The sequence below is a fragment of the Amphiura filiformis genome, chromosome 9, assembly GCF_039555335.1.
Source record: "Amphiura filiformis chromosome 9, Afil_fr2py, whole genome shotgun sequence".
Lineage (NCBI taxonomy): Eukaryota > Metazoa > Echinodermata > Ophiuroidea > Amphilepidida > Amphiuridae > Amphiura > Amphiura filiformis.
This window is the reverse complement of record NC_092636.1, coordinates 4,699,470-4,726,531: the sequence shown is the minus strand read 5'-3', so window position 1 is coordinate 4,726,531 and position 27,062 is coordinate 4,699,470. Positions and strand designations below refer to the sequence as shown.

Sequence of the window (27,062 nt, the reverse complement as noted above, 5' to 3'; positions counted from 1 at the left end):
GGGCCGTCTGGCGGCACTACCGTGGACCTCTGAATCGTGCAGGCGCCACGAGGGGTGGCTGGTAAATTCCAGCCTGTAACCCCACTGACCACTGACAATACCCAGGCGCCCGGTGAGATGGCATGCCATCTCTGGGCGTAATGCACAGCGGCCGCCCACAGGGGAATCCCTGTGGAAGTCCAAACCTGCCGGCATGGACTGTCGACCGCCCGTGCCCTCAGGACCGATCTGGTTTGCCACCCTTAGAAGAACGGCTCTTCTTAGGGGGCTTGCCATACTGATCCAGCACTACTCTTGCGCTTCCCAGATTTTTTGTGTGTTTCTGGAGTAGCCTCGGGCTCGGGTGTAGTCTGTGGTGCGCGTCCTGCTGAAGCCGGAGCTGCCGCTGAAGAACGCTTAGAAGACTTCTTCTTCTTGTGCTTCTTCTTCGCCTTACTGCCCTTCCCTTGGTCAGGGCAGCCTCTGACTTCTTCAGAGTGCTCTCATTGGTGGCCTTTTTCGCCCGGTCCTCCACCGTGGCGCAAAGGCCTGTCCAAAGAGTAGCCCCTGTCCCACCGAGTCTGACTTCTTCATTGCTTCAGCAAAGTCGGAGCCGTAAGTTGACTGGAGGGACAGACAGGCATTCTCCGGCGGCGAGATGACATCCTATGGGCTAGGCCCATAGAACTCTCGTTGAGGTTAGCTGTTAGCACCGCTAACAGATTAACCTCATGAAGAGTTCCGCGTTGCCCGTGGTCGTTCGCTACCTTCCTACCGAGGTGCTCGGCAAGCGTGGTAGCGACGCTAGAGACTCTGATAAGCGAGCGTGCTCGGTTATCGATGAGCTTTAGCTCCTCCTCCCACTGGGGGAGAACGACCCGTGCGCCTTGGCCGCTAGCGGCAGGCGCTTGGCAACGCCTGGATCCATGTCAGGGACCCTGAGGTAGGTTTCGTAGTCCTCCTGCGAAACACGCAGTGGAAGCGTGCAAGCACGCGGCGTCGAAGCTCCAGCGAGCCTGACAGCCCTACGAAACCTACCCTTGAGGTCCGCCGGGAATGCAAGTGCGGGCGACCCTTGTGTGGACGCAGCTAGCTGGGCATCCTACTGAAAAAGATGCCCTGGTCCTCCTGAACGGTCGCCTCCTGAGAGAAAGCCAGGCCCAAACCTTGGGCCACACGGCTCATCACCTCAGCGGTGTCCGCAGGCAGACCATTGCTAGCGAGTTCCTCACGGGGAAGCGGGGGAAGGATACCTGAAGCTAGCTGCACAGTCTCATCAGACTGTGAGTCGCTACTGGTTTCATCTTCCGACTCCTTTCCCTCGCCTTCAGACTCTGACTCACTCTCTGATGAGGAAGAGATCTGACGCCGGGCATCTGAAGGTGGACAGGGAGGTGTCGCCACCGTGTGGCTAGCCAACTGAACACCAGCAGAAGAGGGAGTACTCCCGCTAGACCCGAGATGCTAGCTATAGCACCCGGGATCCGCCGCGCTCTCGCTGCTGTCGCCCTAGCCATAGCAGTGTGCGGCCTACCCTGAGCTGTATCAGGGTTAGCCACTCGCCGCCGGTTGGGTAACAACTGGTGGTACTGCTTGCCCAACGCTAGGCGGCACTTGCCACGGTGGTAGACCGTGGAAGAAACCACCCTGCGGCGGATACCACGGGCATACCCTGTTGGTAGCTGACCCTGAAAGGATCCGCCACCAGGGAAACCCCATGGAGCGGCAGTACCAGTACCGCCTCCCCTGTTGCCACAGAGACTGTGGTAACCAGGACGAGTACTGCGGTACCTGCGCGGTTGTAGCGTAGGTGCCCGGTAGGGCCCCCGGCGGCGTACCACTGTACCCATGCCTCACAGCGTTCCCCGCTAGAGGATCAAGCCGTGTGTATGGGTACCCGCTATACTGGCTGTCCCTTGGCTAAAAGGAGCTTGCCTAGTATCACGGGTAGCTGGCGTGTATACCCTCGATCAGTCACCTCGCTACCTGAATAGGCAGTATCAATCAATGGAGCCATGCTCCGCTGAATAGATAGTGATCGATCATAAGAGGGTAATTGACCCATTGACTGTAATGGATCACCCACGCTCTGCTGGCTCTCGAGGACATAAGTGGGTTGTTGATCAGCCAGGCTGTTCAAACTACCTACCCTAACCTCTTGAGCCTCGCCCAAGGTCGCTGTGTGTGGCGGACCACTCACGGCAGCTATGGGCGCGTGCATAGTGGCTACCACTGAAGTCAAGCCGTAGCTCGTCTCGGTAGCTGCCACTGTTTGCACTTGGGTCGCTGTCCCGTGAGAGACTGCGAGCCCAACCCCGGTATAGCCGCTAGCCAGTCCCGGAGGACAGCCGGCAGCCATTCCAAGGCCCAGGGAATCACTCGGCGGTCCCACCATGGAACGCAGCTGCCGTGTGACAACCCCAGTTGGTTCTGCTAAGACTACACCTGAAGCGTTAGCCCGATATTGTCTCTGCTAAACCCATGCACGTTTTCATTCGACCCTTGCGGGGAGCGAAAGGCGTGCTGCGTGCGTGGATCAACCCAGGCAAGCCTGGGGTTCCACTGGCACGCTGCGTGCTGAACCGGCCGAGGCAAGTCCGCTGCACGCTATATGCTAGATTCAACCCAGGCAAGCCGGGTACCCTTGGCATACTGTCCGTCGCCGGCTACTTCAGCGGGTGCTAGACCCGCTCGTTCGCCAGCAATAGACGGGTGTCCACCTGCAAGAAGCTCGCTAGAGATCTCACTGGTAGACTGGTACTCGCCTGTTAGGGCAAGTACCGCCCTGCTGCCTGCTACTAGCTTAGACGTTAAGTCAGTGCTTTCGCTGGCTGCTAGGCCTTCGGGCTCGCTAGCAGTCCCGGAGGGTCCGCCTGCTTGCCGGGACCGGAGCCCCAGAGGTTACCTTAGCGTGGCCCTTGCCGGCCGCGCTAGTACCTACCATATCAATCTTACCTGTAGGCTTCTGTTTCTTAGTCTTCGTCTTCTGTCTGTGTCGAAGACCTAAACGAGCGCTACTTTCTAAATCCTCGAAGTGGATGTCCGATAAGCCTATGCAAAAGGAAGCACACTTATTTGATTTAGAGCAATCCCTGTGGGTGTAGCAGAGTGGATGCGGGTCCCACTCTGCCACAAGGGAAGGGCATGATTGACAAGGCCTAGACATTGTAGTAATCGGGAGCGTACAGCACTACCCCCGAACACAAGCTCAAGCCCAATAAACAGACCCACACGCACAGTGGCTGACGCTGATGTAGTGGTATGATATAAAAATATATATACAAAGGGATGAAAAACTGAAAACCTTTTGGGGAAGATTTGTCAGGCTGGTCCTTGAAACCCACGAACTCTTAGCAGTAACTCGTCATCAGACGCGCACTGAAAGATATAACGATAGAGCACACCATAAACATAGCGATAATCACTCACCATACATGTATACACAGTACTGTACAAACATCTATTGTAACTTACTAGTCTGCTATAGTTGTTTTACGTGAGAACAAAAATAAAATGGCGTCCTAAGGCGGCCATTTTTGAAAACGTGTGTCCCGTATATGAGCGGAAACACACATACAAGCTAAGTTTTTGGATCGTTTTGTCACTTTTCTAGCGAAAAATGTCGTCAAAACTATCTCCCTAGCGACTATACTGGTTGGTTTTTACCTCAGTGTAACAAACAAACTGTATATCTCGTCCTTTGGTTCGTAATGATACTTAGCGTTGGTAAAGAAAAATCCACACGTCTATCTCATCTAGAAACCAAGGAGGATAAGGGTGATTATCGTGTGTGGCGTCACCGAATGGGTGAGTCCACTCGGGGATCGGGGGTTTTTGTTATTTATTCATTTATGTGGGAGAAAATGACTAGTGGTTTTTCCGCATCTCGGGATCGATGCAAGAAGTATCTTAATCAACATCGGAAGCGGTAAGATCGACCGGTGTACTGAGTCTGTAGTTTTTACAACTTCTCGGTTGGAATAATTGAAGAGGGCGTGTTGGTTACTTTGCCGTCGCATTCAAGTGTGCTTCATTTTTATTCTAAAATGCTATTGTGGTCGCGTGTATCAGATGAAATTGATACACAACTTGCTGGCGCAAGTTATCAACGTACACTGTATGTATGGTTACTGACGCAAGTTATGGTTACCGATGCATACCAACGCAAACATTTTTTATTTTTTATTTCGTTCCTAATTTTTGTTTCTTGCGCCAACAATTTTTTCTTGACAACTTTTAGTTAAAGGAGTCTCGGGCAATCATAACATTCAGGGCTCCCACGGTCCTTGAAAGTCCTTGAATTTGAAAACGCCTTTTCAAGGCCTTTAAAGTCCTGAAAACTGCACACAGTCCTTGAAAGTCCTTGCAAATTGGAATTTAAAATATAATTTTGACAAAATTTGGGGAGGAGCTGTCACTTTGTTAATATGTGCCGCATGGAGAGCGATCATGATTTTTGTGTTGTGGTAAGTCCTTGAAAATCGTGCTTTTGGACCTTGAAAGTCCTTGAATTTTAAAAGGTGCTGGAACCCTGAACATTATTCCTATGTTACAAAAACAATTATCAAGCACGAATCACATGGTTTTATTTAAAACAAACTCAAATTGACCATAAAAGCGAATAAAAACAGTCGGCTCTCATCAACACACGATATTCAAAATTCCGCGCCCGAAATTGTGTAAGTGCAATGACGTAATGGTTATTTGTGTCGTCAGCCACTCAGCCTTCATTGTATTTAACTGGGACGTCATTGCACTCGACAATTTCGGCCCTGGCAGCTCAACTTCTTTATTAGGCAAAACATTTTTTTTTGTTGTGTTGCCCTCAAGTGGGAAAAAATTGAAATTTGGGTCGATCGGTCGATTATCCTTTTTTTTTTAGACAGTCTTCAGTTTTTAAAAATCCCCACATATTAAATAATTCTTTTTCCATTAGGGAGATTTGTCAATTTTGACTAATCTGGATACTTGTTAGATTATCAATTTAAGACTAGTCTTTCAATAAAATATTAATTCTGTAACTTTATTAAATTTAGGCCTGTTTTTGGTACTTTTTGCCCAATTTCACACGCATTGTCAGTTTGTTTTTAGGAAAGTGCAGTCTCATGCCTGATGTATGTAGCCAAATGTTATGGATTTTAACAAGTCATCAAGAGGAGCTATAAATCACTCTTGCAAATGCAACTGAAGAGGAGCTGTACTGTAGAAAATGCTGTTCCTGATTGTGCCTGATTAATTTATTTGTTGCATTATGCTTTCAGACTTCAGAGGAACTGTTGTTGAATAACGGGTGTGCCCAACTGAGAAGTGCGGAGAAGGTATGTATACTTTACAATGCAATATATTTTTCTAATGTTTGCTGCATGTATACATTGACTGTCAAAATTCTGTCCTGATAATTGATTCACACCAACATTGCAACAGCAACTTGCTTTCTTCAGCTGTTGAAATTTAAAATATAAAACTGCATTAAATTGTGTTTTGAAATATTGCGCAAGTCCATATAATACTGAAAACTGATCTTCACAAGTTGCATTGATTTGTGGAAGCCCCACAAGAAACAAACTGGGAAGTTGGTATGCATGGAGAAAAATGTATCACTGTTAAAAAATAAAAGGTGCAAGGTACTATATTAACCATCTATCTCTGTTTTGTTTTTGTCTTGCAGATGGAAAGGTTTGTACATATGGAGTTCATTTGACTCAACACAATTTAAGGCATAGTGCCATGCTTACAACCTACACATTCGTGGAAACTCATGTTGTGAAGCTGGAGGAATACTGCCTTCCTTTTTATTGATTTGATTTACGGTGGCATGATGACCAATGCTTGCAACCAATGACGTGTGGTGTGAAGCTGGATCAAATGTGCCACCTTTTTATTTGATTCACAATGGTATAAACTATGCCCAATGCTTGCAACCAATAAAGTGATGTGAAGCTTGAGATACAACTATGCCACCTTATTATACTAACCAGTGATTGGAAAATAGCTGCCACACTAGTGAGATGTTTGCAACCAATCACCAATGGTGTGAAGCTGGATACAAATATATCATGATCAAGGAATATGAGTCTAAAGTTAATTTTTTATTAGTTCCGCAGTCCAGGAAATGCAGATACGCACTGGTGAATTGCGATCGCGTAGAAGGGACAACTTGACAAGGTCGTCTACTATGCGCCGCGCCAACAACCAATGGGTAAACCGACTTGTTATCAAGTTTGTTGATCAGCCAATCAGCGTGATTGTTTATCTCTTCTGTTTGTACGCTCATACACGCTTGGCGCACAGCTCATGAGGTCAGACCGCGGAAGTTATAAAAAATTAACTTTAATGTCAGCAATTTTCAGGTTTGATTATTAGCAATTATTCATTCAAACACCATTAAAAGTGGACTTTTTCACTGTTAGAAATAAAATTAAACAAGACTAACAACGGTTTATATCAATAACTCAAAATCAATATCAGGACCATTAGACTCATTATCTTGTGCCAACTTTCAGAGGAAAATTTCAACTCAGCAGATTTCACCTTGAAGTTCTTTTTGCTGATTGTGACAAAATATATAAAATTAATATTTTGCCTCAATTACAAATTTATAACACCTTTGTTTGAAATCTTACAATACTGCTATTGAGATTTTTCTGAATTTCCCATATTACCGCATTATGTCCAATTTTTGTTTGTTTGCATTTTTAACATCTTGTTAAGTTTTTTAAATAGTTTCTTAACACTTTTTTATTGGCCTTATAATGAGCTGCAATTAAGATGCAACTAATGTACAGAACAATCCTGTACATTATTAACTGTAATACTAATAGTAATACTATTATTTACTATAAATATGCTATATTGTATTGTCCATTTGGCTCCCTCAAGACAGTGATGTTTGCACTTTGACATACGTTGCAGGTGTACAGATGTAGCGCTTTTGATCGCGCATGTAAACGCACCAATTCATCTCACGCAGGGGTGGAATTTCGTAAAGAGCCACAGGAGTCCAAGTGGATTCTCGCAAGAGAGTTTTGCGAGAGTCCATGGATTCTCGTAAATGGATTCTCGTTGTACAATCTTGCGGGAGTCCAAAAGGTATTATATGTAGGCCTACGTAAAATGCATTCAAACAAACAAACTAACAAATAAACTAACAAAGTTAAGTGTCATCATACTCTCACTTATATGTCATTGCATCTTTGGCGACTTTTCATTTATATTTTGCAGGCTTTGAGTTTTAAGGCGTGTTGAACTTAAACGTAAGTTCGCAGAGCCGATCATTTCCAGCGCGAGTCCACATGGACTCTCGCAATAGGACTTTTACGGGAGTCTCTGCGAGAGTCGACTCTCGGACTCTCGCCGAAATTCCACCCCTGTCACGCGAGTTAATACTACACGCACTAGAGCATGCACTGATTTTACGATCTCGAGCAAGCCAAATGGATCCCTACAGTGTTAAGATGGATCAAATGAAATCTCTGCATTACTGATCAATTATTTTCCAACAAGCTATCGAAGCACGGTCTTTTCTCAGATCTATCACATTTTCAGTATATTAACTCACTTTGGGTCACAATGATAGGTACATAGATGGGGTACAGAGCTTAAAGGATGGGGTATGAGCATTTGGACAGTATTTTGTGGAACATGAGCAGGGACAAACGATTTGCGCGGAACTTTTTTTCCGCGCAATCTCCACGCAATTGGCTATTTTTTTCCTATGGGCATTTGCATTGAAAAAAAGTTCCGCACAATCTCCGCGCAATTGGCCATTTTTTCCGCAAGAAATCATTTGTCCCTGGACATGAGAGCACATCAGACATCGAATTGCATTTTGAATACTGAAGAATGTCGTTCTGATATCAAATAATTTTTGATTTTTTTTGTTGAAATTTGCAATTTTAAAAATCTGATGATGTACTTAAACTTAAAGTGTATGTAGCTGGGATGAAAACTCAACGATAAATTGAAAATTTTTGTCCTTTCGTATTGAAGATACAGATTTTTCCCCAAAACACACAAAAAATATATGTCTTTTTGGGCAAAAATGTATGTCTCCAAATATGAAAAGTCAAAATTTTCAATGTATCGACTGCTTTTCCTTCCAGCTACATACATTTTAAGTACATATAACTAGATTTATAAAGTTAACATCAAGGACTGTTATATCAAAATTTTAAAAATATCAAATTTTGTCATAAAATTTGTATTATATAGCGAATTAAAAAAAATGAAAATTATTTGATATCAGAATGACATTCTTCGTACTCAGAATTCAATTTGATATGTCTGATGTGCTCTCATATCCCACAAAAAATACTGTCCAAACGCTCATTCCAGAGCCCTTAAGGTCCATATACTCCAAATATTTGATAAAGAAGATTCCTTCAACAAGTATTTGTTATGCAATCTATTTCAATTCCCCCCGGTACATGTAATTCTATCTTTTAACAAAATAATGTTAGTTGACCGAAAATCAAAATTTATGTTGGTTGATTGATATATATTATTGATTTTACATAATCAAACATTCATTATAAATTAAACCTTTGGCTGCAATAGAATAGGATTTTATTAAATAACAAATACAATGTTGCATCAAATATTCTATGTCAAATAAAAAGTAATTGTTAAATTTATTGTTTGTCTTTCAAAATTTATTTAGTGATAATTACAAATATTTATTATTATTTTTGTGTATAATGTACTTTATGAGATTATATACCGTACTGACTCAGGTATAGTCTCACCCCGTTTTGGGGTGAACATTTTTCAAAATTGGGGTGGGACTATACTCGAATTTCGATTTTTTTCTTTTTTTTTTTTCCGGTTTTGGAGTGTCCTGGACCTAAACCTAAATGGTAAGATCATTAATGGTTGATTAAAAAAAAAAAATTAAAAATTAAAAATTTTTAATTGTAGGCCTATGTGTTTTGAATAAATTTGTATACAAATTCAATGCATTTTGAATTCATAATAGAGTATGACATGAGTACAAATTTATTCAAAACATATAGGCCTAAATTTTTTTTAATCAACCATGAATGATCTAACATTTAGCTCCAGGTCCAGGTACACTCCAAAACCAAAAATATTTCTCAGAATTTTTTGAAACTTTGGGGGTGGGACTTTACTCGAAGGTGGGACTATGGGTGCATGGTGGTATGAAAAATGGTGAATGGCTTGTAGATGATATGACGATTTATGATACCGTCATCTTCAGTAATGGTACTTGAATTTGTGCTGTTATGTCGTACAGACTGTTTGTTTACAATGTGGTGCATGGTGGTATTAAAATGGTGAATGGCTTGTGTATTATGCAAATGCAAAGAATTGTAATGTATTGTTAATACAAAGTGAAATGTAAATGTATAAGAACATGTCCCTGGCATAGCGGGTGGTCAAGAGCATGAACCATTGATATGAATGATACAATTACCTCAAAGAATTGGAATGGTATTAGTCATCAAATGGAGACATGCTAAAACCCAAAATACATTTGTATTTTTGAAAATGTGCTACTTGAATTCAAATGACATAAACTGTCATGATAGAGTGAATTTTAAGTGATAAGTGTAATGTTTAATGTAGGTGACTGACCCATGTTGTGGTAAATAAAATGGCTGTGAAGAACTCATATAGTTGTTAAGAAATTTGTGACAAATTTCTGTTTGATACAAAATAAAATGTGATTAGAAAATATTTGAACCAATGTGTGTTTTGTTAGCTGTAGTTGTGATTGACCAAGAGCAGGAGATGTAATTCGATCCAGCAAATGTCCTGATGAGGCTAAAAAAAAAAAAAAAAAAGCTATGTCTCAAAGCAATTGGCAGTTCCAAACACGAATCACGGTTGTTTTTTTAAGATTTTTTTTAAAGATTTAAAAAAAAAATTTGAATTAATTAATATGTCATTTGCTAGTGTTCTTTTTACTTAAAAGTACACAGCATAAAATTTAGGTTCTTTTACACAAAGAAAAACGGCAAAAAACTATAAAAAAAGGAAACAAAAATTATTTTGTCATTTCAACCGAAATGGACGTGCTAAGAAAAAACAAAATTTGCATGGGCGCTTTGAGAAGGGACTTTTTTAACCTATGTATGAACCAAAAGTGAGTCATCAAATTTTTTTTGGTGAGGGCTCATTCCAGGCCTTGGGACTCGCTGGATATGATTGAGGGGGGGCACTATTTTTAAATAGAATTTGTCAAATTTTGATTCCAATGAGGAGGGCATGCCACGCCCTATAAGACTGTGCCACAGAGTCCATCTCAATCTCATCCGAGCAAGCACAGGCCATTTGTGTATTCTTGTATCTGCAATCCAGTCCAAGTCGGTGCAGAGTCCCAAAACTATAGTACAACCGGAGTCCAGCGAGTCTGTATCCAGCAAAAGTATAATGACATGTTGATCATCCAAATTCAAAATCACTGTAAAAAAGGCCACCAAATTTTAGGATCCGATCGGACTCATTATGTTTTGATGAATCCAAGTGTGTGAAAATATCGGAGCCAAAACATAATAATGATAAAATTAGATGCTTTACGCCCAATATTTATTGGTCTTGCTATGATTTTTAAAATATTGTACTCGACCATAGCTCTACCAATAGATATGGGCTCAATCGATCAATTTTATATCATTACTTGCCCGGGTTCATCAAGTACCATCCCCGAGTCCAATATGCTTCCCTCCCCGCTATTCCCCAAGTGGGTTCATATCTGTCCTTCATAGAAATAGTGGGGCCTCGTTATGAAGGGGCTTTTGGCATGCTAGGCCTATTATCACTTCTACTAAATGCTGCTACTCATCAAAGCCTGTTCAGCATCCGTACCTGTGAATGTCATCTGATAGAGGAATTTTAATTTGCGCGGATATTGAAAACAGCATTCGCGGGAAATTCACTAAACTTTTAGAAGTCTCTTCATAATAAATAAATACTTCAAATCTAACATTTCTGCTCAAAGTGCGTTTTGTTTATTTACATAGTTTGGGAATCCCGAATCGGGATTCCCGTGTATCAACCGACCTCGCTGATTTGACTGTTTTAAGTTATTTACTTAAAATGTGAAATAAACAATGATTTTGATAGGTAAAATAAAAAAAAAATATTTTTCATGTAAAAATATTTAATTCTATCATTTCTTTATGAACGTAAGTGAGAATTTGAATTTATTGGAACATTTAAGATGGGGATGCGTGACCAAGGTCATAGAGGCTGAGCTGCAACTCAAACTTCCATGAATCTCCGTCTGGCGCACGGGTTTCAATTTTGCACTGCTTAATCTTCTTGCGTTGATATGATTTATGGCTGTCTTATCCTGGAGAGTACTTGGAAACTTCATTATAGTGTTTATTATGACAGTGGCTACCTCTGGATTTACTTCAAATTTTTGAGCAAATACGGGAAAAATTTAAAAAAAAAAAATTATTAACGCCACGAACATCCAGATTTTAGTGATTTCATGACATGACTTGCAGCCAAAACAGGCGATTTTTTCCGATATAATCATCTCGAAATTCCTCCTGAATACATTTAAGACAAGCATTGGAATGATATTTCACAATATAGGTAAGCAGTTTTGTAACAGGTCTTCCGATTTTGAAAGGAATTCACTGTGTTTGTGCCTTGGTGCATTATAAAATTTGCGACAGTAAAATTTTAAAAATTTAAAAATGTGAAGGGCGCCATCATAGCTAATAAATCGCCGAGGTCACTCAATGGACGTCGTACTACAATATTTGATCAAAAAATCAATAACTACTTGCTTGAGTTGCTGAATTTTCAGTACAGTAGTTGTAGTCCTTGCCCCTATAATATACATATCCAACTTGTCACCAATGTGTTATACTTTTTTAGAAAAATGCAGAAATAGGCACAAAATTTGCCAGGGGTGTAGTACCACCTTAAAGTAAACTATAAAGTTTAAAGCTTACCTTTGAAAACTGCCTTCCTGAAACTATGCTCATCAACTATCCTCCCATCGGAATCTAACAAGTTGTCAAACTGTTCTCTGCTCAAGGGTTCATCGTGTCTACTCTCCTCTGTCTCTTCATTCTCACTAGAGTGTTTTTCCGGCATCATAATCTGTTCAAAAGACGAATCATAACTACATGTTCTTGTGATCACGGGAAGCACTTCTTTCTCCGACGACGACGCCATGTTGTTGTTAACTGCAGCCTCAACGGTGAGTACAAAGTACATTGTGAAACGCTTCGCAATAGACACGTGGCGAGTAAACAGCTGTTATGGAGGATGAGAGTATTGTTTATTGACAGACCTTTTAACATATGGTTGACATCCTGATACAGTCATGGTCATGAGGGCAGCATGGGCATGTGAGTGGTGAATATCTCAGATTGACTCAAAATCTCTTTTAATTCAAGTCCGGCCTGCATGTTGCGAATGATTCATTAATTTCAATCATTCAATCATTTAGGGTGCTATCATTTTCTTCAGAAGGGGGTCCCAAATTTTCCACCCCCTATTTCGGCAACAAAAATTGTATGATGACCCCCCCCGAAAATGATAGCCCCCTTAGGCAGGGAGGTAACATGTTAACTGGGTGGGCAAATGCCCAGTAAATTATTTTGCCCACCCAGTAAATTCAACTTGCCCATTGCCCAAAAGTGCCCACCCAGTAAATTATTTTGCCCACAAAAAAAAAATGGGCACCATATAATCAATACTTTGATATAATAATTATCATAAACCAGTACCAATGTGCATCTCTTAAAATCAACTTGCATTTTGAAAGTGATGTTGAATAATGAAAGTAATGTATCTTTTTTATTTGCCAATTTATTCATTTACCATGTTTACAAATTCGGAGTAGGAATAATTATCACACAGTACAAAATGGTATATGAAGCCATAGCAATTTCCGAACATGAAAGTATCTTTATGAGACCATAAATTTAGGTATTGAATAAGGCATAAGTTTTTGAGCATGGTGCACAAATAGGTAATAGTATTATGAAAATGATTTCCTACAATCAATCTAAACTTTAATATTGAAAAAAATACATGTTATTCTACATTATCATTACTTTCACATCTTTCGACTGTGATTCTACATCAGTCTTTATTATTTTGTGCAACATTTGGGCATATGTAATATAAGAATTGGCAAAATAAATATTTTAATTATAGTTAAGTTGGGAAATAGGTCAATATAATTCAATGTTGTCCATATATTGCCAAATTCTAGTAAATTCATTTACTGGCTTGGGTGGAAAATACCGGAGAATACCAGCATGTAACGTAAAGATGCAACTTTGGGCCACTCAAAACCCTGAAACTTTGTGAAAAAACGCCTGTAATAATGTGTGAATTTGGATAAAAAGTCCCCAAAAATGGGCTGAAGATGATTAAAAGTGCGGACATTTTGACTTATGGGATGGGGTATGAACGTTTGGACAGTATTTATTGTGGGTCATTAGAGCACATCAAACATATCGAATTGCATTCTGAATACGAAGAATGTCTTTCTGATATCAAATAATTTTATGGCAAATGATTAAAAATTGATATTTTTGATATTTTAACAATACTTTTGCCCCCACTTTTTTTCGGAAATTACTGGAAAATACTTGTAAACATTGAAATCAATAGTAAATACCTGCTCAAATACTGGTTTGGCAATCATTTTTTTATAAATTTTAGAAATATAGTTGTGTTGATGTTTTTAAGGGATCTAAAATGAGCGTTTATTGCGTTTCGACAGTATTTTTGTAGGACATGAGAGCACCTCAGACCTATCGAATTGCATTCTGAATACGAAGCATGTCTTTCTGATATCAAATAATTTTCATTTTTGAAAATCACAATATAATACAAATTTTATGACAAATTATAAAAATTTGATATTTTTCAAAATTTTTGATATATAACAGTCCTCGAAGTAAATTATATAAATCTAATGATATATTCTTAAAGTGTATGTAGCAGGGAGGAAAAGCCGACGGTCAATTGAAAATTTTGACCTTTCATATTGAAGATATGGATTTTTTCCCAAAAAAGACCTATTTTTTGTTGGTGTTTTGGGAAAAAATCCATATCTTCAATACGAAAGGTCAAAATTTTCAATTGATCGTCGGCTTTTCATCCCACCTACATACACTTTAAGTATAAATCATCAGATTTATAAAGTTTATTTCAAGTACTGTTAAATATCAAAAATATCAATTTTTAATGATTTGCCATAAAATGTGTATTAAATTGCGAATTTCAAAAAATGAAAATTATTTGATATCAGAAGGACATTTTTCGTATTCAGAATGCAATTCGATATGTCTGATGTGCTCTGATGTCCCAAAATAAATACTGTCCAAACGTTCATACCCCAGCCCTTAACACATTTTCATATTTTTTCATCAAATAATTTCAATACATTTTAGAAAATGCCACTCGTCCAAACAGATATAATTAAATTTATAATCTGTGAGTGATGTGTGTCTCTGACAATAAGTTGCACAGTAAATGTCAAAACATTATTTCACTATAATACCAAATAAAAAAAACATTACCCTTCCCATCTAACTTTACTGCTTTTTCCCTACCTAGGAGTAATGGTGAGTGATAATTAGTGTAAGATTTTTAAATGTCCAACGTGAAATATAATACAAATATACATTTTTTTTTTAAGTTGCAACATCATGATGAATATACTAATATCTATTTAAGATGCATTTAGGGGAAGTGATAAGTCCACTTTTTACATCAAAGCCAACTTCCACGCAAAACCAGGTCTACATTTCCGAAAATCCAAACGCCTGGATGCCATTAATTATTGCTGCCCACCCAGTAAATCATTTTCCCAAATTTGAGGGCAAAAATAAATTAAATTGCCCACCCAGTAAATTTCATACCGGATTAGCGCTAATGCTGTAAAGTGTGCTGAGGCTTGTGGAACAACGTCTAGGCGGTGTGTCTGTGCGTAGCGCACTATAAATCATACTGTAGCATAGCTAATTCACCAATTATATCAGCAGAAAGTAGCTACTTCATCAATACGTATCAGTAGATAGCTACTTCATCAATACGTATCAGTAGATAGCTACTTCATCAATACGTATCAGTAGATAGCTACTTCATCAATACGTATCAGTAGATAGCTACTTCATCAATACGTATCAGTAGATAGCTACTTCATCAATACGTATCAGTAGATAGCTACTTCATCAATACGTATCAGTAGATAGCTACTTCATCAATACGTATCAGTAGATAGCTACTTCATTAATACGTATCAGTAGATAGCTACTTCATCAATACGTATAGCTACTTCATCAATACGTATAGCTACTTCATCAATACGTATCAGTAGATAGCTACTTCATCAATACGTATCAGTAGATAGCTACTTCATCAATACGTATCAGTAGATAGCTACTTCATCAATACGTATCAGTAGATAGCTACTTCATCAATACGTATCAGTAGATAGCTACTTCATCAATACGTATCAGTAGATAGCTACTTCATCAATACGTATCAGTAGATAGCTACTTCAACAATACGTATCAGAAGATAGCTACTTCATCAATACGTATCGGTAGATAGCTTCTTCATCAATACGTATCGGTAGATAGCTACTTCATCAATACGTATCAGTAGATAGCTACTTCATCAATACGTATCAGTTGATAGCTACTTCAACAATACGTATCAGAAGATAGCTACTTCATCAATACGTATCAGTAGATAGCTACTTCATCAATACGTATCAGTAGATAGCTACTTCATCGATATGAGACAGCTACTTCATCAATACGTATCAGTAGATAGCTACTTCATCAATACGTATCAGTAGATAGCTACTTCAACAATACGTATCAGAAGATAGCTACTTCATCAATACGTATCAGTTGATAGCTACTTCAACAATACGTATCAGAAGATAGCTACTTCATCAATACGTATCAGTAGATAGCTACTTCATCAATACGTATCAGTAGATAGCTACTTCATCGATATGCATCAGTAGATAGCTACCTCATCAATATGTATCAGTAGATAGCTACTTCATTAATACGTATCAGTAGATAGCTACTTCATCAATACGTATCAGTAGATAGCTACTTCATCGATATGCATCAGTAGATAGCTACTTCATCAATATATATCAGTAGATAGCTACTTCATTAATACGTATCAGTAAATAGCTACTTCATCAATACGTATCAGTAGATAGCTACTTCATCAATACGTATCAGTAGATAGCTACTTCACCAATACGTATCAGTAGATAGCTACTTCATCAATACGTATCAGTAGATAGCTACTTCATCAATACGCATCAGTAGATAGCTACTTCATCGATACGTATCAGTAGATAGCTACTCATCAATTATACGTATCATTAGATAGCTACTTCATCAATACGTATCATTAGATAGCTTCTTCATCAATACGTATCATTAGATAGCTACTTCTTCATCAATACGTATCAGTAGATAGCTACTTCATCGACACTATCAGTAGATGAAGGCGACTTCTAATATCAGCTTTGGATAGATGCTTCATCAACACAATGTTAAATACCAATATCAGCAGAAGATACTCAGATAGCTAATTCATTGACACCAATCGGCAGTAGACGTGTAATTCATCAATACCAATATCAATGTCAATAACTATACGGTATACCATAAGCTATATACTTCACCAATGCCAATATCAGCACTAAACATGTTACTCCTTCAATATCAGCGTTATTCATGTTATATAGCTACTTCCTCATACTGTTACTACATCAACAATAATAATTATCATCAGTAGATAGCCACTTCGTCAATAACTCATCAGTACTATCAGTAGATAGCTACTTCATCAATGCTAATATCAGCAGTAGATATATCGACTTCATCAATGCTAATATCAGCAGTAGATATAGCGACTTCATCAATGTTAATATCATCAGTAGATATAGCGACTTCATCAATGTTAATATCAGCAGTAGATATATCGACTTCATCAATGCTAATATCAGCAGTAGATATAGCGACTTCATCAATGCTAATATCATCAGTAGATATAGCGACTTCATCAATGCATATATCAGCAGTAGATACAGCGACTTCATCAATACTAATATCATCAGTAGATATAGCGACTTCATCAATGCTTATATCAGCAGTAGATATAGCGACTTCATCAATGCTAATATCAGCAGTAGATATAGCGACTTCATCAATGCTAATATCATCAGTAGATATAGCGACTTCATCAATGTTAATATCATCAGTAGATATAGCGACTTCATCAATGTTAATATCATCAGTAGATATAGCGACTTCATCAATGTTAATATCATCAGTAGATATAGCGACTTCATCAATGTTAATATCATCAGTAGATATAGCGACTTCATCAATGCTTATATCAGCAGTAGATATAGCGATTTCATCCATGCTTATATCAGCAGTAGATATAGCGACTTCATCAATGCTTATATAAACAGTAGATATAGCGACTTCGTCAATGTTAATATCATCAGTAGATATAGCGACTTCATCAATGCTTATATCAGCAGTAGATATTGCGACTTCATCAATGCTTATATCAGCAGTAGATATACCGACTTCATCAATGTTAATATCATCAGTAGATATAGCGATTTCATCGATGTTAATATCATCAGTAGATATAGCGACTTCATCAATGCTAATATCATCAGTAGATATAGCGACTTCATCAGTGCTTATATCATCAGTAGATATAGCGACTTCATCAATGCTGATATCATCAGTAGATATAGCGACTTCATCAATGCTGATATCATCAGTAGATATAGCGACTTCATCAGTGTTAATATCAGCAGTAGATATAGCGACTTCATCAATGCTTATATCAGCAGTAGTGTTGGCATATTGATATATCAAACATTTGAAAGTTAAGGTTCCACGCCACCAAAATAGAGTTCCTATTCATTTATGTGTTAAAAGGTATGGAGGAATTGGTCGTTTTCTCATTGTTAAACCTCCCTGGTTCATTCAAAACACCATTTTACCTATTGTTTATGATATTTTCTACCATATAACCAACAAATATTGGGTAGGTAAGCGGCTTGATTTTTCGCAGTGACGCGTCGAAAACTATGTACATCCTGTCAATCTTACAGCACACTGATTCTATGTAGTGACGTCATCTGGCGAAGAAGAACAAAAAATGTGCCTCAAATTTCAGAATTGTGACAAATGTAATCTTGTTATACTTAGATAATAAGAAAACCATCCACAAAGTACAGCTATCACAAAAAATAGACACACCAGCCTTCTTTTCTAACTTTTTTTTTCCATTAAATCAACTCTGGTGTGGTTCTCACAATAAAAACACTGATTTTTTTACCGGCCATTTACCTTGGTGGTGTGATTTGGTGGTGTGGACTCTACAGGATCCAAATTTTTCTTAAAACCCCATTTTACACGATCTTCAGCCTTTCTGAACATATCTTGACCATTAAAAGTGAAATCATTCAAGTTTAAGTATTGATGCCGACTCAAATTAATGCAGCATGTGCATTGCTAACCATGTGCTATCTACTGAAGATAGCAACATTAAGATATGATAATCAGACAGGGCCTAATTTTTTGCTTCTCAACCTTTCAGATGTTTTTAATTGAGTCACAGAACACATGTTAAAGTTGAAACAAACATTATTATATCCAGATCTATTGTCAAGTAGGCAAAGTGATAGTTGAACTTACACATGAAACACGGCTTCCCTTTTTAAAGGCTTTTCTTGTTTGCGTCGGTTTTCTTGTAAATAGTCAAAAATGCTTGAGGGATTTTTTCTGTAACCTTCATCATGATGCCAGATGGTCACATACACATGTGCATGGTCATATCTGAACAAAAACAAAATTGAAATCAGACAGATTACTGCAACTGCATAGGCCTAGCTGAACTCAGTCATGTCTCAGAGTCAATAACTAGCGCCTAGCCTACTCGACAAAACCCCAATTTTTTTAGTTCCGGCTTATAGGCCTTATATCTTGTGCAAGAAGAATGGTCTTGACTAGCTGATTAATAATTACATGTACTTTAGCATGGCAAAGTTCCAGTAATGAGACTTTTTCAAGTAAGCTTAAACTTCCAAAATTCAATCTAAAGCCATTTTTGAGCATATTTCCAAATCCCCATATCTAGCCCCCCCCCCCCAAACCAGGTAATGCAAAAAAAAAAAAACTTACCCCAAAACAGACAAATCTGGTTATATACTATTCCACAATTTGAATTTTATCTTGCTCGGTGATCTAAATATAGCGCATCGCCAGACAGTGTTTCTAGAGTGTCTGTCATACATGTCAAATACAGGTTCCACGCCACCAAATAGAGTTCCTATTCATTTATGTGTTAAAAGGTATGGAGGAATTGGTCGTTTTCTCATTGTTAAACCTCCCTGGTTCATTCAAAACACCATTTTACCTATTGTTTATGATATTTCCTACCATATAACCAACAAATATTGGGTAGGTAAGCGGCTTGATTTTTCGCAGTGACGCGTCGAAAACTATGTACATCCTGTCAATCTTACAGCACACTGATTCTATGTAGTGACGTCATCTGGCGAAGAAGAACAAAAAATGTGCCTCAAATTTCAGAATTGTGACAAATGTAATCTTTTTATACTTAGATAATAAGAAAACCATCCACAAAGTACAGCTATCACAAAAAAATAGGCACACCAGCCTTCTTTCTAACTTTTTTTCCCATTAAATCAACCCTGGTGTGGTTCTCACAATAAAAACACTGATTTTTTTACCGGCCATTTACCTTGGTGGTGTGATTTGGTGGTGTGGACTCTTAACCTCTGTAGCTGCACATACCTTTTAAAGGCATTTTTATTTGTTCCAAAAATCATATAGCATCTGCCGCCGCGCTGCCAAGATATTGATGCAACCACTTGACTTCCTTCTAGAATCTGTGATGCAACGTCACCAAAGGCTGCCGAGTCAGGAACACGCAGCCCAGGGATGACATTATTTCTATGATGTATACCGGTAATAATTTAAATAATTATGGTTTTGGTGTGATTCCTTGGCGAGACTTGCATCAAAAGTGCAGCTGCTACGGGACCAGACTGGGAACCATTGAGAACTTCCAAGCCACTCTGTAATGAAGGCACACCGTGATGAAGCCCAAGGTCCAAAGTTTATTTGAAGAAGTGGAGCAATTTTGTATTTGATTTTTTTTATTATTAAGTTTATGTTATCATATGAAGTAATGTTACAGTTTCAATGAATTTTCAACAAAAAATAAATAGTTTTGGAAATTCACCAAGACAGGTTTCATTAAATACAGTACACATAGGCAAATGAATTGTACTTTAACCATGTAAACTAAATATTAACAAAGGTCTATGACCGAAAATTCGTGTAATATTGTTGCTTTGCAAATAAATTATGTGGCTTGATACCAAATATTTTTCTTGGACTATATTATTGATCATTTTTCAAACCTACGCAGCCACTATTTGTAAACTATTAACATGATTACAGCCTTATATTATTAGTAATTAAAGATACTTCATCAATGAGCAGTAATATAGCCCCCTCCCACATGTATCGATACACCAACATCAACAGAAGATAACTGCTTCATCGATACAATTAGCAATTTTCTACATCAATATCGATGTACGCAGTTATATCAGCAGTATGCCTAAATAGTTATACTTTGTGGATTATACCGATATCAGCAGAAATAGCTGCTTCATCGATACCAATATTATCAGGTGATGGCTACTTCATGATGCTGTACATGACCATGTGACCAAATAGCGAAAAGTAGTAATTTAATCACAGACCGATGCTTTAAGACGGTATGTTAAAATATCGACGAAAACACAAGTAATTAAAAAAATAAGCTTATCATTATTATTTTAACAAGTATTCAGCTTTAATAGCCAAGTTAGAAGTCAAGTTATATGCAAATTGAACTACGCCAATTATTTTTCTATACATCATAAACTGCGACAAAATCAACCCGCTAATAATGTAATGTTATTATAACGAGCACACTATCTTCTATAAATTCGACATCTAAAAATACAAAGACTCCGTAAACAGGTAATATTAAGTAGAAGAATAGAGCGCTTTATCTGAGTCTAACTGCCTGAATCAGCATTCGTATCGCGAATTTCTTCGCCCTAGTCCCTCTCTCGCAGATGTGTCATTTTTAACACATTTAATAGCGTTGCCATCGGATTCGTATGCTCGGTCGCGGTGCAATGCTGTCGATATCCGCACCGTGTTTTTACTGTAAACAATTTTTCCCGTGTCTTGTCTCGGGGTCCATGGGGGACAATCACCACAGGAATTATTTATCAAGTTTATGAAAAGTTAAAGGACTATTTGGCAGTGACAATGTAACAGTGTTTGCAGTTTGTCCTATAAAATATCAATCAAGTTTAAAGGGACGTTTGCTCAATTTCAAATTTTCAACATATCTATATTAAGACTAAAATGAAAATAAAAAACACATGTGTGTTGCATCTTCAAAAAAGGTGCGTGCTATGACTGAAAGTGATACAATCAAATTTGATATGGCCCAGATAACCGTTGGCTTGAGAAATTGTATTCACAAGATATCAAATGTGTATTTAATGAATATTTCAAACGACCGCCGATGACCGCGTTCCTCAGTCATAAATCGCTTCCGAAGCAAATACCTTTATACACATGTAGATGATGAAGTCATCTTTGAAATTGACTTATGTTTTTCAAATTGACTTTCTTGCTTTTTTATCATTTATCTCTATTGTTATAATAGCCCCTTCTCTGTCTTCTTCCATTCCTATTCGTCCTTCTTTTCTTCTTCCTCGTCGTTTTCCTCTTCTTCTTCTACCTCTTCTTATTTCTCACATACTTCCTCACCTTTTTCATAATGATTATTATTATCATCGTCGTCGTCGTCGTCGACGCCGCCGCCGTCGTCATCATCGTCGCCTTTGTCATCATCGTTGTCGACGACATCATCGTCTTCGTCGCCTTTATCAGCGTTACCATCACATTCATTGATAACCATCATCATCTCCTATTGATTACACTATTTATTAAGTGTATATAGTATTGTTGGTCGAAGCAGCCAAAAAAAATTTCATTTATCTAAATCAATATATTATTGAAAAAATAACACTTTGATGTTTTGCACAAGTTCATCCTACAAATCATATACTTTGAAAACTTGCTTGATTTATTGTTGTTAAGGCCGTGTAAAATTAATATTTTGGTTCTCGTCCCCTCCCTCCTCAATTTCAGGGGATTTGTCAGATTTTTTTTTTTTTTTTATAGATTTTTCAATTTTTTAGACTTTGGAATGATCTATGAAATCTTCATACATATAAATAAGTTTATTAGAGAACAAGCATCACTTCCAAGTCTTTTTGTGGTACTCTAGGGGTTTATCCCTCAGAATCTCACATTTGAAAAAAAAAAAGGGCCTCGTCGTTTCCTCGAGCACTGTTGGAGAAGACCGAAAACTACTGACAATGCTAATTTTACATTGGGAAAAAAAAAAAAAAAAAAAACCTCCCTCCCTCATCAATTCATGAAAATCCTCTGGACGAGAACCAAAACATTAATTTTATACGGCCTAATGAGTTATGCACGTTTTACAAAAGTGTTGTTGTTTCAGCCCTCTTTACAACATAGCTCAAGAACCACAGGACCTAAAACGGTATATCTGAGATATTTGAATTTTTCTACACACTCGCTATGAAATAATCAATGCAATGTTTGCCAAAGCTCACTACCATTCGCAAGATGCTGTCGCAACAGTTTAAAATAGTTGATAACCTTAAAAGAGGACATGCGGAGAAAGGAAAGCCTACCTTGCTGTGTTATCTTGCTTATAAGGTAGACTTTCCAGTCACTGGATATACTCACAAAAATACTTCAACATATACATTCGCTGTCCATATTTGCCATTTATCATCAGCAGCAGCCGCAGCAAACAACACCATAAATAAATGAATAATAACAAAACTATTCTTCTCCATATTTTATTCACATTATATGAATGATCAGAACCTTGCTTTAATCGTGCAGAATTTCTGGTTTAGCAAGAAAAACACCAAGGTCGACTTACCATGTCTGCATATTTTAACAAAAGCATCCTGTATAGTGTGTTATATTAAACACCTTCAGCATTGTTTCACTTTCATTTTACTCGTGTTTCTTTTGTTGCTTCTCAGATTCTCTCATCATCCATACGTTCCTTTGATTCCCCCATTATTTCTTTGTACTTCAATATCTGTTACACTTTTTTCATTATTCTATATTCATTTCCGCGTCTTTCATTATTACCGTGTTACCTATAAATGGTATAACATTGAAGTCACATTGATGTTAGAATCAGTATATTGCATTGTTTGCCTCAAATCCCTCATCTATACAGTGGGTTTACGAGCTGACAGGTGTCCTATGCGTACAGTGACATCTATCCCTTTCCCAACTGCTGATTCATCCGTCACCCTGCTTTGTCACCAAGCTTATAGGGTTTCGTTCACGTCGTTTTATATGAGGAACCATTGGTTGCTCACAGATGCCATTATTTAGTACTAGTATAGTGAGCGATAATACTGTAGTTCTCGATTTTATTTGAAAACAAAGATCAGCAGTGAAGTCGCAAAAACAACACGAATCTATTGATGTAATGTTGGCTCAGAATCAAGATCGCTCTTAATTGATGTTCAACGTCAAAGATCAAATGCCAAATGATTTCTAGGAAATGTACCGCGTTAAAGGAGCATTTCGTGATCCACAGCCTCATCCCCACCCCCACTTTTCCCAAAAAAAGTTGAGATTTTTACACCACTGGATACCTCTGGCTATAATGTTTATGTACCAAATATTTCTTACAGATTAATTCGTTTAGCAAAAATATCGCCAAATTTGAATTTCGTTCTGGTGCACCATAACGAAATTACAACACTGTCTATGGAGCAGTGTAATACACATAATCATGCATAACTCGCAAACGCAAAATCGGAATTAACTGAAATTTTGGAAATTAGCTTTTTTCGTGGATATCTACTGAAAAATGTCATAAAAAGAGGATGCTAGGATCACGAAATCCTCCTTTAAGCTAAAGTAAAGTACAATCTGTTTGAAACCATAAAAATCAAAAATCATCTCATGTACAGAGACAGTTGTTTTCGTCTTACTCTTTGATAAATACATATTAACACGTAAGTTGAATTTCCTTAAAACACACGTTTTCTATTCAGCAGGTACAGTGTGTGTTTCCGATACGGAATGCTCTTTTGATACGACAACGCCCGAGGTCACCATACGCCAAGATCAAACCCTATGATAAACCATTGTTAGATCATATCACATCCTTTATACCACCATACTGATGCAAATTAGTATATCAGTATTACGTTGATGCGAGTCATTAAAGGCTCTGTCAGTGATTGGCTAAATCACAAAATCGAGAAAAAAAATTGCATTTTTATTGGACTCAATTACTCTGCAAGTGATAGGACCAATATCTATATAATGGACTATTCCAGTTGAAACCCATACAGCCCTGGAAGACATTACCTTAATCTGTGAATATCAAATGGGGTTACCTGAATGGGTGACTCCATTTGAAATTCACACACCCTGTGTGGAAGATTAAGTTCATGTCTTCCATAGAGGGTGTATGAATTTCAACTGGAATAGTCCAATGGGCATACAATTTGACATTTTGGTAAATGTTGGAGGTCTCTATCTATCGTTGGTCTTTATTTTTATTTTTATTTATTTATTGCACTTTATCACTGGCACAAAATTACAAAAAAAATATGGTCATGCGAGTCATAACTATAAGAATTTCTCCTAGGAGAAGATAATTTATCCGAGGAGATATTTCAGCCAATGATAGCGCTGGTAGTTATGACCCGTAATATGGCCAATGATACCTATCCGTATGACACTCACAGCAACGCGCGATTGAATGAAACTATATTTACTGCACACTGTTCCTTTCTGTCGATTTTTCACATGGAAAAATAATTACATCCAATCAGAATTTGATAGACTTATCATTCACCTTTAATCTATTCTTGCAAATTTCAAATATTTTGAAACTTTCACGAGGATCTCTGATCGTCCCTTTAATTAAAAATGATTTGACACGTATAAGCAGTATCATGTTGCCTGTATATTATAAACACTGTTAGTATTCTGGTGCATTGTGAAAAGTATTAAACTTAAAGTGTCTTTTTATTTATTTTGTAGAACGTATAAAAATATGATGTCGACGTAATAGTTACCGTGGTCATTAAATAGTTATATTGTCGTCATTGATAACCAAACCTTTACTTCATTGATTTTTGTGTGGATATCCAAAAACAGGAAAGTCTACCTTGATGTGAAACTTGATAGCAAAGTATAGACATCCCCAAAACATTGTCACCATCACTCAACGTAGGCTACGACATTTACTCACTCACCCACGCGCCAACAACCGCACCAGTACTGCCGCTGTCACCACACCACCATCATCATCACAGTCATCATCATCAACATCATCATCATCGTCATCATCATCTTCTTCTTCTTCATCTTCATCTTCATCGTCATCTTCATCAAATATGTCATTTTCACCCACAACAATGTATCGAATTATTAAGTGATGGGTTTGTTATTAGATATTAAATATCCATGTGTCATGTGATCTGTACACCGAATATGAAGTTCTACTCCATTTAGTTGTAAAGAAATAGCTAGTTAAAATGTTATATTTTTGGGTCAAAAATCCTTAAATATCGTAACCGTTGCCATGGAAATGGAATAGAACTCGTTGGTAACAAATTTGACAACATGCACAAAAAAGATTCTCCACACTCTTTTGAACATTTTGATATATGATCGGGATATATGATTTGTCCATTTGAAACATCTGTCCAACGACGCGAACATTTCATGGCTATATATACTGCAGGGTCAGGGGGTGTTTTTGTGGGTATGCGGGCGGATGTACGTGTGAGTTGGTGACCAGGGTTCTGACGTGTCCTGAATAAACATGTTTTATTTACTAGCAATTACCTCCCCAACTTACTGGTGACACCATACAGCTTGATTTGGTTTAGCTATTGTCAATTAACAATAAATAAACTACAAGTTTCTTGCACATTTTCCCGTCAATATTTCATGGTTTACTCTCCCGATTCATAATCTCTACATAAAACTCACATTCGAGCTGAATCTAGGCCAAAAGATCACCGATTATACCCGCAATATCCCCCTTGATCCTCAGTTAGACCTATCGATTACATATGCAGATTTTCGCTGTATCTTTGGCTGGATAAGCCCGTAGGTTGACAAATTGATATCGCCCAGAGGTAAAAAGATACTAAGCCTGCACGAAAAGCACATGTCTTCTATCGTTTTCAAGTGTAACGGAATTCAATTCGCCAAGTTAACTTGAATTACGAGTATTTATATTTTGTTCTATTTTGTCTATTTTGCAAATAACAATATTATTCAATGAAAGAAACAAGTTGCAAATTTATTTTAAAAATTATTTTACTGCAAATTTAATATACCCTACAAAATGTATTAACGCCAAAATTGGCACTTGTTTTTTGGCTATATATAAGAGCAATATGGAATATGGACTTGGCTATTAAATGGCGAAGATATGGCAAACGAGATATTCAAAAGCAACACCAGAATAATGTCCTTCCGCGGACAATGTATTATTAACCAAACGTAACTCTCCCATCTAATCCGTGTTATTGAAATTTGGGCGAAACTCAGGCTTTTTTTATGATTTTGTTGAAAATTGATCATTATTTTTACCACTTTTGGTGCAAATTTCTAAAAGTTGGTCAAAATTTAAAAAAGTTATAATAATAAAAAAACATTCCTAGATATTTTATCTAGGTTTTTAAAAATTAATAAAAAAATACTTTTGGTCCAAGAATTTGTTACTTTTTTTTTTAATTTTCTCCAAAAAGGAGCATTTTGACCCAAATTTGACCTCACAGATGAATTCATCAAGTCTTTGCCCTTCTAAAAATGTATACTTTTATATTCTTTAGACCACCAATTTAAGGCCCAAAGGTTTCCATAATTCCAGGGTTAAGA

General features: G+C 37.7%; 1 protein-coding gene across 1 annotated transcript in view; it reads right to left on the bottom strand.

The window, feature by feature from the left end:
- LOC140160467 (TBC1 domain family member 15-like) overlaps positions 1-22,005 on the bottom strand; it is a 55,221-nt gene extending 33,216 nt beyond the window's left edge. The window contains 2 exon segments of the mRNA XM_072183703.1: positions 11,910-12,146; positions 21,855-22,005. Coding sequence (XP_072039804.1) covers positions 11,910-12,146; positions 21,855-22,005 — 388 coding nt within the window.
- Positions 22,006-27,062: the final 5,057 nt, after the last annotated feature.